Source organism: Trichomycterus rosablanca, chromosome 10 (genome assembly GCF_030014385.1).
Source record: "Trichomycterus rosablanca isolate fTriRos1 chromosome 10, fTriRos1.hap1, whole genome shotgun sequence".
NCBI lineage: Eukaryota > Metazoa > Chordata > Actinopteri > Siluriformes > Trichomycteridae > Trichomycterus > Trichomycterus rosablanca.
This window is the reverse complement of record NC_085997.1, coordinates 38,932,440-38,952,744: the sequence shown is the minus strand read 5'-3', so window position 1 is coordinate 38,952,744 and position 20,305 is coordinate 38,932,440. Positions and strand designations below refer to the sequence as shown.

General features: G+C 43.5%; 1 protein-coding gene and 1 long non-coding RNA gene across 2 annotated transcripts; both read right to left on the bottom strand.

The window, feature by feature from the left end:
- Nucleotides 1-2,895: 2,895 nt before the first annotated feature.
- Nucleotides 2,896-3,544, bottom strand: LOC134322158 (uncharacterized). Its single transcript, XR_010013955.1, has 2 exons — nucleotides 3,129-3,544; nucleotides 2,896-3,000 (listed from the first exon to the last, which is right to left on the bottom strand). It is a non-coding gene; the product is annotated as an uncharacterized LOC134322158 (long non-coding RNA).
- Nucleotides 3,545-5,217: 1,673 nt separating this feature from the next.
- Nucleotides 5,218-17,849, bottom strand: LOC134321523 (cardiac-enriched FHL2-interacting protein). Its single transcript, XM_063003314.1, has 2 exons — nucleotides 17,697-17,849; nucleotides 5,218-10,951 (listed from the first exon to the last, which is right to left on the bottom strand). The coding sequence occupies exon 2, from the start codon at nucleotides 10,857-10,859 to the stop codon at nucleotides 5,688-5,690; it is 5,172 nt and encodes a 1,723-aa protein (XP_062859384.1). The 5' UTR covers nucleotides 10,860-10,951; nucleotides 17,697-17,849; the 3' UTR covers nucleotides 5,218-5,687.
- Nucleotides 17,850-20,305: the final 2,456 nt, after the last annotated feature.

The following is a 20,305-nucleotide window of genomic DNA, read 5'->3' as shown; positions in this document are numbered from 1 at the left end:
ACCATGGGCATTAATTAACTCTGAACTTTGCAGTTATAACAGTCTACACTCAGATGATGGTTTATCACGCAGCCTATTACACTAGTCCATCACTGCTGACAGGTGTTGGTCCGTCCAGGCTGGATGAAAGGGCATGGCTCGCATTTGATATTCCAGTTCACTCCAAATAAATTCAGTAGGGTTGAGGGCAGAGCTCTGTGCAGGTCATTGAGGTTCCTCCAAACCAACCATAATCATTTTTAAGCATAGGATACAAGATAGTAAAACATACAAGATAGATTCCCACCCTAAAAATCATACAGGTTTAAGTCAGTGAAATTAGATTTAAAAATAGCTATTTACATTGCATTTTTTATACTAGCACAACATGTGACGTCATGATGTGAGTTGTTATGGAAAACCTGCATTAGTTTACATTAGCTTACCACACTTACCTTAAATTCTGTTCTTCAAAATATCTGTGTGTTGTTTCATTATTTTGTAAATGTGTATAAATCCAAACTTAAGAACTTCATGGCTAAACGACAATTATGACTCTGTTCAAGTGAATCATTCTCGACATGAATAAGTCTGTTCAAGTGAATTATGCTTGATATAAATAACTCTGTTCAAGTGAATCATTCTCGACATGAATAACTGTTCAAATTAATCATTCTTGACATTATTAAGGCTGTTCAACCGAATCATTCTCGACATGAATAACTCTGTTTAAATGAATCATTCTTGATATAAATAACTCTGTTCAAATGAATCATTCTTGATATAAATAACTCTGTTCAAACGAATCATTCTTGATATAAATAACTCTGTTCAAATGAATCATTCTTGACATTATTAAGGCTGTTCAACCGAATCATTCTCGACATGAATAAGTCTGTTCAAACGAATCATTCTTGATCAAAATAACTCTGTTCAAGTGAATCATTCTCGACATGAATAACTGTTCAAATGAATCATTCTTGATATAAATAACTCTGTTCAAACGAATCATTCTTGATATAAATAACTCTGTTCAAACGAATCATTCTTGATATAATTAACTCTGTTCAAACGAATCATTCTTGATATAAATAACTCTGTTCAAGTGAATCATTCTCGATATGAATAACTCTGTTCAAACGAATCATTCTTGATATAAATAACTCTGTTCAAACGAATCATTCTTGATATAAATAACTCTGTTCAAGTGAATCATTCTCGATATAAATAACTCTGTTCAAACGAATCATTCTTGATATAAATAACTCTGTTCAAGTGAATCATTCTCGATATGAATAACTCAGTTCAAATGAATCATTCCTGACATTATTAACGCTGTTTAAAAGAATCATTCTCGACATAAATGACTCTTTTCAAATGAATCATTAGTTGGAATGAAATCACAGAGCTGGGTATTTTTGAAGAACAGAAGTTAAATTTTTTTTTTTAAAAAGACTATAAGACTAACTTATAGTCATACGATTCTTAGGTAAGTAGTGATGATGTTTTTCTTTGTGTTTGTGCGGGTCACGGTGGTGCGATTTAAAGATACCTAAGAGATACTCCGAATTCAGCTCTGTGATTCAATTCCAAAGAATGATTCATTTGAACCGAGTCATATATTTAGCCATGAAGCGTGATTAGTTAACGTTAGCTAATGTAAACAAATGCAAGTTTTATAAACCTTTACATGACAAGATGGCACTACACTTGTTTTAAAAGTGTAATCTAAATTATTTATTATTTTTAATCTCGTTTCACTGACTGTTAAACCTGTAAAGACTTTTACAGGATGGGAATCCATCTTATATTTTTAATGCTAATTTTTAGTGTTTCAAGTTGAGATAAACAGACAGACAGAGAGAAACAGTGAGACAGACAGAGAGAGAAACAGACAAACAGGCAGAGACAGACAGACAGACAGATCATGTGTTGTATAGGCTATAGCATGAATAGACTGTGTGTAGACTGATGTGTAGACTGATGCAGATACTGGATGTGTTCAGGCTGCTGTTTCTTACACTGATAAATGTTTTACATTTCTTAAGGTTGTTTCATTTCGATTTGTTCAAAGTAAACACGTTTTTCCAGCCGTATTTTGATATACCAATTTATCCTTTTTTATATTTTATCACAACAAACGGACAACACTGTTATTTGTAAATATGATCCAACATACACTATATTGCCGAAAGTATTCACTCACCCGTCCAAATGATTGAATTCAGGTGTTCCAATCACTTCCATGGCCACAGGTGTATAAAACCGAGCACCTCGGCATGCAGACTGCTTCTACACACATTAGTGAAAGAACGGGTCGCTCTCAGGAGCTCAGTGAATTCCAGCGTGGTACCGTGATGCCACCTGTGCAACAAGTCCAGTGGTGAAATTTCCTCACTACTAAATATTCCACAGTCGACTGTCAGTGCTATTATAACAAAGTGGAAGCGATTGGGTCACCAACTTTCTGCAGAGTCCATCACTACCCAGCTAGCAAAAAATGTATGGCCCAGTTCTGGGCCATATCCGGCATGCCGGAACTTTTTGTGTCGGCCCACATCCGGCAGCCGGATCTGGCCCGGTGTCAAAATGAATGACGGTTAGATTGTGGCCCGTATACGGCTGCCCGGATCCCAGCCATGACTGCCAGCAATATGCCAGCACTTAACCACCTGCTAGCCAGAACAATCATTATCGGGCCAATAATGGCCCAGTTCTGGCCTGCAGTAGATTTTTAATAGGCTTTCCCCAGCCATATGTAACCTTTAATGGTCACTGGGACTACTACAACTGTTCTTGCTTCTTATTGCTATGAAAATACTCTGTAATATATATATACTTTATTATAATTATATGTAATAATAATAATAGAGTACAATTAAAACAGTAACAGAAAAAAACAAATGTACACCAAAACACATTTTTCAATATTTTATTCAAGTATTTTTATTTATTATAAAAATGTTTTGTCCTGCCATAATTGACTGCTGATCTCCTGCCTCCTGACACTGGTCTGTAATTCTGGAATGAAAACAAAAACTATTTTTCACAGATCAATGTGGATCTTATTCAACATTTCTTTTCCATCATTAAGTGGAACTGAAAAATTTGAATAAGAAAAAAAGTAACTGTAGTTTAAATATGTTTACCTGGTTAGAAATGGTTTATTGATTCACTCAGGCAGCAGGAGTGGCATCACGAAAAGCATACAGCTGTAGGTATAGGTAACTAATGTAATCGTTTTAAAATATTATGTGTGTAATATAACTTGGCTATATTGTTAGATGGTTTATATCGTATTTATAATATCAGTGTAAGTTTCCTTTAGGTGTATGTTTTAAATTAATATTGATAGCCTTTGCTGCCATATTTATGTATAGCTGGCTAGATAGTTAGTTTACCGTACCTGCCAAGCTAGCATTTTTGGCTAACGTTAAAACATAGCTATAATAAATTAATTATCAAAAATACGAAATTATTTGATTATATATATTGTTCTGTTACTACAATATATCAGTATTTTTAATATAATGTTTTAGTAAGTTTTTAGTCCTAAAGAGCAGCAGTTAACGTTACCTTGAAATCCTCAGTGTCAGTGTAAAAAATAACGGTTTTCTTATTTAAACTGAACTAAGTGCGCGAGGCTCCTCACGCATGCGTACAGGGAACCTTTCATGTTGAAGTAGTGAACTGATCTCTCACCACCATGTACGTATTAACATTAAGGTAATAGTTAAAAATCACTTGTCAGTTATCATTGCTTACGGACATCTGGTTCAAGTCAAACAAGCTTATCAAGCGACTGTAAAATAATGGTATACATACATATACAACTATTATATTGGTTTAAAAAAAAGTTGCTTTGAGTCTCAGTCAGCCGATAGTGCCGACATGCAGCCATAATCGGGCCAGATGCGGGGTGCCGCAATTCCGCCGAGTCTCAGTCAGCCGACAGTGCCGACATGCAGCCATAATCGGGCCAGATGCGGGGTGCCGCAATTCCGCCGAGTCTCAGTCAGCCGACAGTGCCGACATGCAGCCATAATCGGGCCAGATGCGGGGTGCCGCAATTCCGCCGAGTCTCAGTCAGCCGACAGTGCCGACATGCAGCCATAATCGGGCCAGATGCGGGGTGCCGAGCCGACAGACAGCCGACACTGCCGAACCGGAGCCGGAATCGGCCCAGATCTATCTTGCTAGCTGGGTACAGACCTCCAAACTTCATGTGGCTTCAGATTAGCTAAGGAACAGTGTGTAGAGCTTCATGGAACGGGTTTCCATGGCCGAGCAGCTGCATCCAAGCCTCACATCACCAAGCGCAATGCAAAGCATAAAATGCAGTGGTGTAAAGCACGCCGCCACTGGACTCTAGAGCAGTGGAGATGTGTTCTCTGGAGTGACGAATCACGCTTCTGGCTGGCTGATGGACGAGTCTGGGTTTGCCGGTTGCCAGGCGAACGGTACCTGTCTGACTGTATTGTGCCGAGTGTAAAGTGTGGTGGAGGGGGGATTATGGTGTGGGGGTGTTTTTCAGGAGTCGGGCTCGGCCCCGTAGTTCCAGTGAAAGGAACTCTTAATGCTTCAGCACACCAAGAGATTCTGGACAATTTCATGCTCCCAACTTTGTGGGAACAGTTTGGGGATGGCCCCTTCCTGTTCCAACATGACTGCGCACCAGTGCACAAAGCACAAGGTCCATAAAGACGTGGATGAGCCAGTTTGGTGTGGAAGAACTTCAACCCGATAGAACACCTTTGGGATGAATTAGAGCGGAGACTGTGAGCCAGGCCTTCTCGTCCAACATCAGTGTCTGACCTCACAGATGCGCTTCTGGAAGAATGGTCAAAAATTCCCATAAACACACTCCTAAACCTTGTGGAAAGCCTTCCCAGAAGAGTTGAAGCTGTTATAGCTGCAAAGGGTGGTGACATCATGTTAAACCCTATGGATTAAGAATGGGAGTCACTCAAGTTCATATGAGTGTGAAGGCAGACGAGCGAATACTTTTGGCACTATAGTGTATGTTAATAGTAAATGTTAAAGTAAACATCTGATATTCTGTATGTTAATAAGTTCTGGCTGTATTGATTTTGACCAGTATTGACCAGACCCGTGAACACTGGCTGAGTAACAAAACTATGAACGCCACACAAGGGTTAAGACAATTTCTATTGTAAAAAATGCTATACAAATAAATTTAACCTGGATAAATTTTGACTCATGTGCTCTTTAATAATACTAGGTTTGAGGTTTTTATTGGAATGCTTGACATTTTACAAAGCTAGCAACACAGCGACATGAATTCTATCATCTTAAAATACACTCCAAAATGCCGTACAGGCCGTTTTACTTGTAATTATGCCATTTAAGACAAAGCAAACGTTTTTCTTTCATTTCTTAACTTCTTTCAGTGCATCGTTTTATCTGCAAAAGTACATCTGTTAAACGTGTGGATTTACAACATGTATAAAAATGTTAAACCTTATTATAGCATTTAAACCTCGTAAAAGCATTATCACCCAGGACCTTATAACAACACAGACAGTGCTACAGGCAGGATGAAAACAATAGTCTTTTCTATTAAGGCAAATGAACATACGTAGATACGGTGTAAAAACAGTGATTCAGTGTCAAGTCCGACTATATTTACTAGACGATGCTTAAACTCAGACCAACTCAATTTTAGGACCATGCCTTGGTCGATAATGTCAGTTTCTTATTCCCGGATCTAAATCCAAGTCCTCCTGTGGTAAGTGCTCGTTCATCGTGTTCATGCATTCAACATGGCGCTGTCTGTCTAGTTCACTGGATTCAAATACATCCAGGTAGTCGGAATTAACCGCATTGGCCGTGGAATTCTGTTGTGCCACGGCTGATACGGGCAATGGAACATATCCATGGTACAGCATAACCGCGGGTGCCTTCAGAACCTCCATGGCTTGTGACTGTGCCTCCAGAGACTGAACCGGCAGTTGGACGTAACTGCCCGTCTCTGGATCGAAGAAGGTCTTTGTTTTGACCTTTACTGGCATGTCCACTACAAAATACTGTCCTGAATCTGGATCCTGCAAAAGCCTTCTTTGGGTTATTGGAAAGGACTGGGTTACAATGTTGTTTGCTGGAGGGGCGTATATCAGTTCCATGCTGTTTTGCCTGGATAGGTGGATAGGTGCTCTTTGTGGAGTGGAGAAGTTTGTGGATGCTTCAGTATTTGTAGAGTCTACCGTGCTGGACAACCTTTGTTCATTTTTACTACATGAAAATCTGTCCAGACTTTGAGCCCTGCGGTAGACCTTATCAGCCGTACGTCCCGGTCTTTCACCACAGACATCAACGTCCGGCACGTCGAATTGACCTTTATCTTCACATTTCCTCTCAGTGAAGTCCTTTACATCTCGCTGGTGACCACCAGGTTTTGGTTTTCTACTCTCCTTACCCTGACTGTCTGGATTACTAGACCTTCTTGCACCTGCTTGGCTTTTTGGCAGAGGCGTCTGACTGCTGTCTTCACCCGTTCTTTGGTTACCACCTCCGTCGGCGCCCTGTTCTCGTTGGTAAGATTGTTTACTGAGCACTTTATCACTGCTGTGATGCCTCCTCTCACGTTTCTGACTGGCACCCTTCTCGCTGCTCCGGCCGCGCTCAGACCTGTTTTTGGTCTCTGCCGCTTTCTGGATCCTCCTGGAGGTCAGCTTCATGGCACGACGAAGGGCTTTCTCTGATTTTGGAGGGACGGTGGGAGGCTTGTTCTGAGATTGATTCTCATGTCCACTGCAGACGGATTCCGATCTCTCGCTCGGTGCCTTAGGTGCCTCTTTGCTAAACGCGAGCTCCTCTGTGGTATCTCCTGCACTGGTTCTCAAGCTCTCGATTCCCTCTGGAACAGAACCTATGGCCGATCGCCACTCCTCCTCCTCTGGCACCGTGTACCCATCCAGCAATACCAGGGTTCTTTTCTGTACTGGAGTGAACTGGGATGCTGGTTGCAATTTGACTTGCGTAGGTAACCTGTTAAGTTGTGGGATTGGGCTTTGGACTTCCAAACAGTCTTTAAAAAGATCTGGGTCCTCCTCACCCCTTTCAGACCCGCTCAGGCTATCTCTAGGAGACCATGGTTGTGTCATTCCAGAGACTGTTTTGTGTAGTGTCGGTCGTACTGTTTTGGTAACAGGGGAGGCACTAAATGTGTTGTCTTTTACCCTAAATAAGGCAGGTTTCCCCATCGTTGGAGAAGATGCATTGGATGGACAGGTGGGTGTTAGATTTTTACCTGAGTCTATTAAACAACGCACCCATCCACTTTTTTCCGCCTCACTTGTCGGGGAAGCTGCCATACCAGAACTATTGGGTTTGCTTTTAGATAAGCTATGCTTTGTTTGCTCCAGATTACCCTCACAACTGTCATGAGTCTTGTGCGAAGACTCTTCTGTTTGGTTTGACTCCTTTAAAATATCCGAACATTGACTGGGAATATCATACATGTTCTCAGAAACATTTTGAGCCTCATCATGTTTTCCTGACTCCAAAATTTGTGGAATCTGATTCGATTGATTAGATTTGACCTTTTCTTTATCAGATTTATCAACTAGATCATTAAAAAACTCAATCGAGACGCTACTGTGGCGTCCAGATGAATGCAGATCTTCAGGAACATCAGAAACATTCGCATTGAGACTTTTATTATGTAAATCCTCCCCACGTCTTGCAGCTAGGGTTAAATCTGTCGTGCCTAACGCTTTATGACCGTGTTTTATTAACGTAGCGTCAACGTCTGCAGCTCCAAATGTATAATTTGGTGCGACCACTTCTTGGTTTATATTGTCCCGTTCTGCGTAGATCTCCAGACCTTGAATACCTTCTTGAATCAAACTTTCTGGAGCATTCTCTCTTGGCTCAGTTAAACTTTCTAAAAGCATTGATACGTGACCTTTTACCGGTCCTCTCTCCTTCTGTATGTTCAATTTCACATCCTTGACCTTTGTTCTTTCTCCAACAAATCCATTTCCTTCCATTTCATGACCTGCTTGTTCTCCACCTTCTCTAGAAGGAACCTCTGCTTTATAAGAACTCCCTTCCTGAATCCCCGACTCTCCACCTTGTTTTGTAAGATCATCCGGACTTCTAGAAACTACTGAACTATTCATGTCCACGTGTCGCCTTTCTTTGACCTCGGCGAGCTTATCCATCGACCTGACTTCATCTGCCTCGGCTCGTTGACTCGGTCTGTCAGTCGCGTCCACCTCTCTAGGTTTTATTAGCCCGGTTTTATGTCGGCTACGCTCTGCAGCACCTTCTTGCTCACAAGGCTCACAAGCCTGGGCTAATTTTACCTCGGCCACATGACGTTCACCATGTTTGGTGTTTGTGCCTGGCATGCTTTGAACATTTTGGCTGGTGGCCTTCTGACCTCTCCTGTCTGTTGTAACACTTTCTGATGTGTCCGTCTGACTCGCTTGCTTGCAGTCCCCTAACTCCTGACCGCCCGGCTGCCTCTCATCAGTATCGGTGGAGGATATGGAGTGATGTTTTCTATGTTCTCTACTAGCAATCATCTCCTCCAATGCCACCGCCGCTTGCTTGTACTTGTCCATTACTACGTTCTCTCTCTTGGATTCTGGAACCTGGTGGGTCTTGCTGGGCTCTTTGTCTTTGAAATCGAACAGCGCTATTTTTGCGGACGTGTTTCCTTTCATAGATAGAGCATTCTTTTTGGACGTTCTGTCCTCACTGGATGTATTAAAATCATTCTTCAGGTGTATCCTATTCTGGTCATTTGGATTGTCCAATATTTCTTTATCATTTTGCACGTCTATACTCTCTTCAACCTTGCTTGCACTTTCCTTTTTCCCAAGACTTATCCTCTCTCTTGTCTGGTGAGCCTCCTCTTCATCGACGCTGACATATCTTTGACTTTTAATGTAGTTGTTTTGCCTGGCTGAAAACGAATGCTTAGTCTTTGTGTCCTTTCTACAGCTGTCCTTATCTTGAGCAGGTTTTTGCTCTACCTTTCCTGTTCCTCCTGTATTCATTTTGTCTTGATTACTGCTGGCCAAAAGTGCCTCAGCTGGCTTTTCTGGTTGTCTAGTATTCTCATAGTTCACTTGTTTAATCTTCTGGTTCGTTACTGGTTCAATCAGGTCTTTACCATTCCTTTCTGGGACTCTGCTGTGTTCTTTGTTACCCGCAGGGACGTCCACGGGCGTCGCTTTGGCGTCAGATTCTGCTAGAGCAGCTTTGCAGTACAGATTTAAAGATGGGTACGATGATTTAACGACCGGGCTTCGTTTTGACTTCAAACCTCCGTCTTGCAGTAGACTCAGTGCCAAAAAGTCATCTGGCAGACCGCTATTGAGGTGCGTATTACAGGGTGTGCATGGTGACTTTTGCATATCTGCAGTCTCAGGTCTCAGTGGGGATAAATGTTCATGTTGACCAAGAGGTGAACTGGGTTTAGCATCTGAAACCTCTGGAAGTGGAAGTTTATCCACGGTGGCGTCCTGTTCCACCAGAGAAGACGTTTCGTTTTGGCCTGCAGAGCTGTTAGACTGTTTGAACTTTGGTGGGCTGTACATCGCCTTGACGCGCTTTCTGTTGTCCTTGAGATTGAACAGCAGACCCGACGCCATTGCTTTGTAGCTCTCTCGTTTGACCTCGGGTGACGGACGTACCTCTGTCCCGAGGAGTCTCGGAAGCTCGGCAGCCATGGGCGAGAGAACAGATTGAAGTACTTCCGAGCTCTCCGTACCCTGTCTGGAGGGTATAACCGGAGTCAACAAGTGTAAAATACTAAACGGAGTCGAGCTGGAGGAGGCTGGTTCTTCCATCGTCCTGACCTCCTGTCTGATTGACATTGCACCCTCGTCTGCAGGTTTTGACCTTTCGGAGACAGATGAGCTCTTAAGTGTTGGAACACCTTTTGGTCTGCTTCGTTTTTTCCTCCAAGGGGCGGATAGATCCCCATCAGATTGGCATCTCTGAACCAATCCAGACGAAGTCTGCAGTTGAGGCTGTTGGAGCTGAGGAGTCCTGTGAGCTTCTATCTGTTCTACATTCAGTGTTTGACCTGCTTGTTGTGACACCACAGGTTTAGGTTCATGTTGAGGTTCCGGAGTTGCGTTTTTTAGATCCGTATCCCTACTTGACCATGGAGCAGGAGCTGGTAATCTGTTGGACGTAGCCAGTTCCTTGTAAAGCTGAGAATCGTACAGTTCGGTTGTTGGGCACTTTTGGAAAATGGTCTGAGAAATGCTGTCCAGTCTAAATCTGTTTAAATCACCCCAAGACCTGAACGCACTGAATTCACTGTGAAGAAACGAGTTTTTAGAGTTCAGCTTTCTCAGCTTACTGGACTTGATCTGTTTGTTTTTGGAGGATTTTCCCGATTGCATAGACGTATCCTTGGCGCTCCCGTTCTCCGACAACTTAAGATGATTCCTAGCATGGTGAAACTGTTCCTCCGCGAAGTGGTTCTGATAGGAAAATTCCGAGAGCTCTTTCTGGATGCTAAGCAGTGCTGATTTGTCCCACGAGTCCCCGTTTGTCACCTTGGCGTCTCCAAAAAGTGACGACAACTTAGACGAGTTTTCGATCATCTGCCATGGTTTGTTACTTAAACCGTTGGCTCGATGAACTCCGTGGTTCTTAACATCCCAGAAAGATTTCTCTCGTTTGTCCTCCGCGAGAGGCTTGTGCCAGTCGACTGGTGAGGGTGAGAGTCCCGAGTCGTTGTAGATCGCTTCATCACCGATGCATAGACTCTTGAAGGCTCGGTCCGTAAGGCTCATAACCTCTCGGTCCGTCTCGTCCATGAAGCTGTCCAGGTAGGAAAGGTGCTGCATGCCGGCTTTATGGCTCACATGTCGTTTTTCCGGGTAGCTCATGGTGAACGCATAATTCGATCAGTTCCTCAGTCTGATGTCTGTAACATCTTAGACGGTCGTCACCGGCGGATCAGCACTACCTCATCACCTTCCTAAAAAAAAAAAGCTCGAATTAGAATACATGTAAGGCAGATTGTCATTACAGAGTACAGCGGTACCTAAAAACTCAACGTCAGTCGGTTCTGGGAGTGGCGTCGAGTTTTAAAAACATCCATAAGGATGTTTGAGAAACCTGTTAATGTTTTTGCCACTTATACACTGAAAATAACACAAATATAATATAAAAACACTGAAATACTGTCCAATAAACCTTTGTTTTGTTTCCCTATACTTCTTAATGGTGGAGATGCTTGATGTTGGAATACTGTATTCCCTTCAGCACCGGCGCATTCACATGAGAAGTGACAAAACCGCTTCTGCGCCACTGTGCCGCTATTTCCTATAAAGTGTGAAGCTGATTCTGATTCTCACCATTTCTCAGAAGCTGGAGCTGTAACACAAGTTTAAAAGTGAAACAGGGAGGAGAATCCAGATAAACACAGATACATGTGGAGCTGTAACCCTGGATCTGACGCTTATTCCACACTGATGCAGATTCAGCTCAGATTAACACGCTGATGAGGTTTTACCACTCAAGATGAGCGCTGACTTTAAGGGTGTCGAGTTTAGGAGACGTCGAGTTTAAAGCAGGCTGTGGTTACAGGGTTTCTCAAATTTACCCCCTGGTCTTATCTGGAGAAGTAAAAGCAAAAGAAACACATTTAATTTTAGTGCAAAATGACCCAAAGGAACATATTTTAGGCATTTACAACATACAGTGGACCCTTGAGTTACGAACCTTTTTTTTCAACTTGTTCGAACTTAACGTACAACAAACAGAAATTCGCGAAAAACATGGTCACGAACAAGTTGACTCTGACCATCTTTCTCTCTCTCTCTCTCTCTCTATATATATATATATATATACAGTGTATCACAAAAGTGAGTACACCCCTCACATTTCTGCAAATATTTCATTATATCTTTTCATGGAACAACACTATAGACATGAAACTTGGATATAACTTAGAGTAGTCAGTGTACAGCTTGTATAGCAGTGTAGATTTACTGTCTTCTGAAAATAACTCAACACACAGCCATTAATGTCTAAATAGCTGCAACATAAGTGAGTACACCCCACAGTGAACATGTCCAAATTGTGCCCAAATGTGTCGTTGTTCCTCCCTGGTGTCATGTGTCAAGGTCCCAGGTGTAAATGGGGAGCAGGGCTGTTAAATTTGGTGTTTTGGGTACAATTCTCTCATACTGGCCACTGGATATTCAACATGGCACCTCATGGCAAAGAACTCTCTGAGGATGTGAGAAATAGAATTGTTGCTCTCCACAAAGATGGCCTGGGCTATAAGAAGATTGCTAACACCCTGAAACTGAGCTACAGCATGGTGGCCAAGGTCATACAGCGGTTTTCCAGGACAGGTTCCACTCGGAACAGGCTTCGCCAGGGTCGACCAAAGAAGTTGAGTCCACGTGTTCGGCGTCATATCCAGAGGTTGGCTTTAAAAAATAGACACATGAGTGCTGCCAGCATTGCTGCAGAGGTTGAAGACGTGGGAGGTCAGCCTGTCAGTGCTCAGACCATACGCCGCACACTGCATCAACTCGGTCTGCATGGTCATCATCCCAGAAGGAAGCTGACGCACAAGAAAGCCCGCAAACAGTTTGCTGAAGACAAGCAGTCCAAGAACATGGATTACTGGAATGCCCTGTGGTCTGACGAGACCAAGATAAACTTGTTTGGCTCAGATGGTGTCCAGCATGTGTGGCGGCGCCCTGGTGAGAAGTACCGAGACAACTGTATCTTGCCTACAGTCAAGCATGGTGGTGGTAGCATCATGGTCTTGGGCTGCATGAGTGTTGCTGGCACTGGGGAGCTGCAGTTCATTGAGGGAAACATGAATTCCAACATGTACTGTGACATTCTGAAACAGAGCATGATCCCCTCCCTTCGAAAATTGGGCCTCATGGCAGTTTTCCAACAGGATAACGACCGCAAACACAACCTCCAAGATGACAACTGCCTTGCTGAGGAAGCTGAAGGTAAAGGTGATGGACTAAACCCAATTGAGCACCTGTGGCGCATCCTCAAGTGGAAGGTGGAGGAGTTCAAGGTGTCTAACATCCACCAGCTCCGTGATGTCATCATGGAGGAGTGGAAGAGGATTCCAGTAGCAACCTGTGCAGCTCTGGTGAATTCCATGCCCAGGAGGGTTAAAGCAGTGCTGGATAATAATGGTGGTCACACAAAATATTGACACTTTGGGCACAATTTGGACATGTTCACTGTGGGGTGTACTCACTTATGTTGCCAGCCATTTAGACATTAATGGCTGTGTGTTGAGTTATTTTCAGAAGACAGTAAATCTACACTGCTATACAAGTTGTACACTGACTACTCTAAGTTATATCCAAGTTTCATGTCTATAGTGTTGTCCCATGAAAAGATATAATGAAATATTTACAGAAATGTGAGGGGTGTACTCACTTTTGTGATACACTGTATATATACAGTGAGTGAACATTCGGACAGCGGACAGTGTTAAAATGTTAAATGTCCACAAAGAAAGTGCAGAGGAAGCGCAGTGTTGAGAAAATGAACAAATCTATTACTATTTGTTGTTGTATAATTACTCCTGCCAGTAGGTGTCACTGTGTATCAGACAGAGGGGACAGTGAGTGAGAGAGAAGAAGGAAGTCGGCTCAGTAAATTATTCTTTCTTTCGTGCAATTACACCTACAAAATACAACACTACTGAAATAAAGAAGGAAATAATAGAGAAATATGAGAGTTATTGTTGTTTCTGGTAGATAAATTTTATATAAAAGAAGGAAATGTATTATGGTGTATGGTGCAGCACACGTACTGTACTGAAATGTAACGTGTGTTTATGTACAGTACAGTACTACTGTGTATTGTTGTTTATTATTGTTTATTACAGTATTATCTATTCTATAATTTCATATTTAAGGGAAAATATACTTGTATTTATAACAAAAAAGAGCATTTAAGACATTAGAGAGGTTAGGTAAGGGGTAAGGGGTAAGGGGGGGGGTTGGGAGGTCTGGCACGGATGAATTCTATTTACATTATTTCTAATGGGAAAAATAGGTTTAACTAACAAACATTTTGACTTAAGAACAGAACCAACTTCAGAACCAATTACATTCGTAAGTCAAGGGTCTACTGTACACCTACACTCTCGATTGGTTAAATACCTAGCCGTTTACAAGCACAAACATCCCAAAACTCATCCTCTGCATCCTATACTTACCTAATACACAAGTTATATGTAGTTTGTGACACAGCACGTTAAAGCCGTACATGACGAACACATGCGTTCTCTTCCTCTGAGTCAGAAAGGTTAGAGAGCACGAGTACATTATAGACAAACGCACCATGCCAAACAGAGACTATTTTTAGAGGAGGGCAGATGCCTTTCTGCCTGCCCCAACACACAGGCCATGTGCCATGACCACAAGTTAAAAGATAAGCGGCCCCCATCCAAGGCCGTCACCGAAATAGCCGAGCATTCGCACGGCGACCGAGACCTGCCCAGGATCTGCTCCATGCTTCGGTTCGGGACGGTACTGCTGCCCAATAAGTCGTCTACTGTGGCATCAGTTTAAGGCTGCATTTTTAGACATAAACATTTGACCAAAAGTATGAGGACACTTGACTATGAGCTTGTTTGGACGTCATATTCCTAAACTATGCGTATGCATGGGTATGGCTGGGCAGTTGTCGCCTAGTGGTTAAGGTACTGAACTAGTAATTGAAAGGTCGCTGGTTTAAGCCTCATTACTTCCAGGTTGCCACTGTAGGGCCCTTGAGCAAGGCCCGAAAGCCTCAGTTGCTTAAGCCACTGTAAGCCACTGTGGATAAAAGCGTCCGCTAGATGCCGAAATGTAAATGGACATGTTCTCCTCTTCACTGTTGTTCTGTGTTTTTAAAATGTTCTTACTGTTATTAGTGTTTGTTTATTTTGTCTGTAGTAGTTTATGGGCACTTGTGTTCCCCTTATTTTTTATTACAATTTGGATATATCTATTTTCCACGAGCACACTGTCGACCCCCGCCGCTCAAATCATCGTGGTGGTGGGCTGGCGCTTTAGTCCACAAAGTTAAACAGGCGTCCCGCTTGTTTGGTATTTTATTGCTCGTAAACACTAAATACGACAGATCTTTAATTAGTTTCCTTACTTTTATATTGTAGTTATAAGCAGTGAGGGTGGGAGGGAGGAGTCTGAGAGACCAAGAGACGCTTATAGTCCGGATTTAGCTCCATCTGATTTCCACTTATTAGGACGGTCAAAGAAGCTTTAAGGGGAAGAAGATTTCCATGTGACGATGATGTGAAAGCAGCGGCGCATCAGTGGCTGACGGCATTAAAAAGTCGGTACGACGCTGGAAAAATGCACCGGAAGGCGACTGTGTAGAAAAGTGATGGAGTTTGTTTTTAATTCTTAATAAATAGAGTTTTAAAAAGTGCAGAAACTTTTTGAAGACCCTCGGATGAGAATATGATGGTTATATTAGGACAAATCAGGACATTTTGGAGTTTAGTAAAACATATAAAAGTGGTCCAGATCAAAAATGAAAATGTCATGTTTAATGTAATTTATTCTGTTCACACTGTCACGAAAAATCTTTAAACCAGGACTTTGACTGGGCCGCTTAAATACTTGAATTTTCTTTCAGTCTCTTTATTTATTTATTTATTTATTTGTGTTTTAGTCCGGGGGTGTCAAACTCTAACTCAAAGGGCCGATTGTAACGTATCCTGCTGTGATTGCAGTTGCCTTTTAATTCCTGGACACTTTCACATCTTTCATTAAATTTCCTCCTTCTGCTTCAGTTTTCTCTTCTTGGACATTTCGTGATTATTTGTAAATATTTCTCAGCATCACTTGTTGGAAAACCGCCTTAGTTAAACGCTGATGTGGAAACGCTGCCATCTAGTGGCGGGATGCGTCACTTTGCGGGTGGGAGATGCAGTTTATGTAGTATTTTACGGTGTATTTTAGGACAATCGTTCGTCTCTTAAGCTCTCGCGTTTGCTCTGGAGTTTGACATGTGTCGGTCAAGGAAATAAAATAATATTTTATTTCTGCTATTTCTCCCAGTTTAGTCGTAGCCAGTTCCTCCTCCTCTGCTGGAGACCCCAATGATGTACGAGGATGGTGTATTCTCCTGACACGCCCTCCCTCCGACACGCCCACGCTCCACCCACCCCTTCTTATTCCCCCCGTGAGGTCGGTCTCACACATGAAGGGTCACACTCTGATCTCCACGTTCCTCCACTAACCAGGGTCCTTACACAGCCTCGAAGACCCCGCCCACTGTTTAGTCACGTCATTTCCCACCCAGCAGACTAGTGGCTGATTGTGACCGCTAGGAGGCACCCAGCTGACCGGTAGCAGAGCTAAGATCTAAACTCGGAGAGTCCAGAACTTCAGCGCCATCTGTGTGCCAGAGCAGTCATTTCCATTCTATTTCATTTTAGTCGGTCAGATGTGACATGAATAATCGTCTAGCTCAGCGCTCCCCAACCTTTTTTGCGCCACGTACCGGTTTCATATAAGATATAATTTCACGGACCGGTGGGGGTGGGGGGATTTAAAAAGAATAACTATAGAATGTAAAATCAGTGTGAATCCTGAGCTTTTTCACTGCAATGAGACGCTGCTCCCACCTAGTGGTGATTGGAGACAATAACACCCCCAGAGTTTTGGAAATGTAATTGCTCTTGTAGCGATCTCTTATTATTTATTCTTTCAGTGCGACCCGGGAATAAATGACCCACGGGACGGTACCAGTCCATGGCCCGGTGGTTGGGGATCACTGGTCTAGATCACATGTGTCAAACTTAAAGCCCACGGGCTAAATCTGGCCAGCCGTGTCATTTTATGTGGCCCGCGAGAGCTTAAAAGACGTATGACTGTCTTAAAATACACCGTAACATCGTACATAAACTGCATCTCTCACAACGCATGCCGAATTTTTGGCCACAGTAGTACAATATAAATGTAGATATACGTAGAATAACTATGGAATGGAAAATCAGTGTGAATCCTGAGCTTTTTTCACTGCAACGAGACGCTGCTTCCACCTAGTGGTGATTGGGGACAATAACACCCGAAGAGTATTGTAGCGATCTCTAGTTATTCATTCTTTCTGTGCGGCCCGGTAATAAATGTCCCGCGGACCGGTACGGTGGCTGGAGACCTCTGGTATAGCTGAATACGCCAATTATGCCTCATTTTTAGCTCATGGACAGATGACTTCACATCCTCCTATGTCAGAATGTCAGTGTACAACATTAAAATGAAACTAAACATTTATTTCATAGAAAGCTCGACATGACGACAGGATGATTTTGAAGTGTTCTGATGGAAAGATACGAGAACTTTTTTGGGAGCAGGCCTCGTCTAAGTTAGGTTATCTTGTCTGAACCTCAGCGACAGCCGAAGATAAAACCGGTGCAAAATTTATGAAGCGTGACCCAAGCGAGGAGCCAAGAATATTTGAACGCTGCAGCTTTTTTCCAGCGCTCATAATTTCAGATGGACTTGCTGCCTGGATCGTTTTCCTACATCTGTTATTTACATGTAACTGAAAACTGCTCGCTTAGACGAGTCCCGTCTGAGCTTAAATCCGAGTCTTGAACAGCAAAATGATCAGATATTTGTTATTCTTATATTAAATAATTAAAAATACATGGAACACGACCACTGCATGTACGCTGGGGCATTTCCAAACCTCCTCTCAGACTTTCTTACCTCTCCACTGAGTTCCCACAGTCCATTTTTCGGCGAATCAATGTTCCCAGAAATCAGAAATCCATCAAGAGTCCTTCCAAGGGTTCACCTGGCGAAGACACTTCAGATTAATACGCACACGACCCGAAGCGTGAGGTAGAAATCCACGCACATGCAGACCAAACAGAACGGACGAGAGCTCACAGAGCGCACCGAGCGCTGCCTACCAAAATAGACGCAGGGGTTCAGTGGGGCCGAGCGCAGTGGGAGCATGGGAAGTAGCCGGTGAGCGCACACACGGGTCATCTGCTATTTTGGTAGCGGGCGCTGGTTATTACCTCTCATCCCCCCTAAACAGACATGAGCTATTTGGGAAGAGGAGCTGGATCGTCCCGGTTGCTCGTTCCCCGCGCCGGTGAGCTGTTGGTGGGACGAGCGAGTCTTGCTAAGTGACTCATTTTGCCTCTCGCGAGCCGTTGAGTCAAATTTAGCCGCTTGCATCAACTGGACAAGTGTCGCCCGACGCTAAGAGCGGAATAAGAGGCGGCGGCATCTGATTACCATGAGAGGCTCCGTCTGATTAACAGTACTAGTTAACCTAAGCAGGTTTAACCCCTTGCTTCACTTCCCTAGTGATGCAATCGCCTGCTTTTAGTTAATAGGGGCAAGCTGTAGCCTACTGGTTGAGGTACTGGACTAGTAATCAGAAGGCAGTTGGTTCAAGCCCCACCACTGCCAGGTTGCCACTGTTGGGCCCTTGAGCAAGGCCCTTAACCCTCAATTGCTCAGACTGTATACTGTAACTGTAATGTAACAGGATAAAAGGCGTCTATATTATATCTACATACACACGATCAGCCATAACATTAAAACCACTTCCTTGTTTCTACACTTACTGTCTATTTTATCAGCACTTTGTAGTTCTACAATTACTGACTGTAGTCCATCTGTTTCTCTGCATGCTTTGTTACCCCCTTTCACCCTGTTCTTCAATGGTCAGGACCCCCACAGAGCAGGTATTATTTAGGTGGTGGATGATTCTCAGCACTACAGTGACACTGACATGGTGCTGGTGTGTTAGTGTGTGTTGTGCTGGTATGAGTGGATTAGACACAGCAGTGCTGCTGGAGTTTTTAAACACCTCACTGTCACTGCTGGACCGAGAATCGTCCACCAACCAAAAATATCCAGCCAACAGCGCCCCGTGGGCAGCGTCCTGTGACCACTGATGAAGGTCTAGAAGATGAGCGACTCAAACAGCAGCAATAGATGAGCGATCGTCTCTGACTTTACATCTACAGGGTGGACCGACTAGGTAGGAGTGTCTAATAGAGTGCTCTGTGGTGGTCCTGACCATTGAAGAACAGCATGAAAGCGGGGTAACAAAGCATGTATAAAAACAGATGGACTACAGTCAGTAATTGTAGAACTACAAAGTGCTTCTATATGGTAAGTGGAGCTGATAAAATGGACAGTGAGTGTAGAAGCAAGGAGGTGGTTTTAATGTTATGGCTGATCGGTGCACAAAGCCCAACATTCATCGTCTTTGTACCACCATTTTATCCTGGTCAGGGTCGCGGTGGGACTGATTCATTGGGCAAAAAAGGCTGGTAACACGCCCAACAGGTCACCAGGCCATGACAGGACACACACACACACTTTGGTACTTTATAGCAGCTCCAGTTGATTTGACTGCACGTCTTTGGGCTTGTTGGAGGAAACCGGAGCGCCCACAGGAAACTCACACAGACACGGGGAGAACATGCAAACTCCAAACAGAAAGGACCTTGACTGTACCAGCCAAGGAATCGAACCCAGGCCCACTGTTACAATCTCTTGGGCCACATGGCAACCTAGGTTATGACGTAGGAGGTGTAGAAAGTTGTGACATGACCTCTTTATTTAATTAGTGCTCATAATTAAGCACAGCTTCTGACTTCTCTGTGCCCGCATTAATGCTGTAGGTTTAACTGCATCTGTCAGACTAGACCACAAGCACACTTACCGTGACTTACTGTAGTAAAACAGCGAGTGAGGAATGTGATTAGTGGAGGAACTTATGAGCAGTAATAATGAAGAGAAGTTTAGTGCTCCTGTCTCCTTCTTTTACTACATTAAACCACGTTAAGCTTTATTTTCAACCAGAAGCGTTTTAGACTCTGGGAGAAGCTGATTCTGATTCTCAGCATTTCTCAGAAGCTGGAGCTGTAACACAAGTTTAAAAGTGAAACAGGGAGGAGAATCCAGGTAAACACAGATACATGTGGAGCTGGAACCCTGGTACCTGCTCCGTCAGATGGAAACGGGCAGACGTCTCTACAACCTCAGCAACCGAGTCTGAGCATTTCCAAAATCCTCGAGTCGAGTCATGTTCCGAGCGGGCGGCCAGAGCTATAACAGGACGTCTGAAGCTCTGGGCTCAGGAGGGAAGACTTTAAAATCATTGTACGCTGCCACCTGGGATCGGAGAACAGTTGGCAGACAAATGCGGGCACGTCTAACCCATCAGTCCTGGCATCAGCTGCTCGGTCCTGTAGGCTCGGCAGGCGCTGCGGAGGCTCAGATTCCGACGTCTAGTGATTACCACCGTGGCCTCATGGGTAACGGAGGAGTCGGGGGTTAGGTAAGGC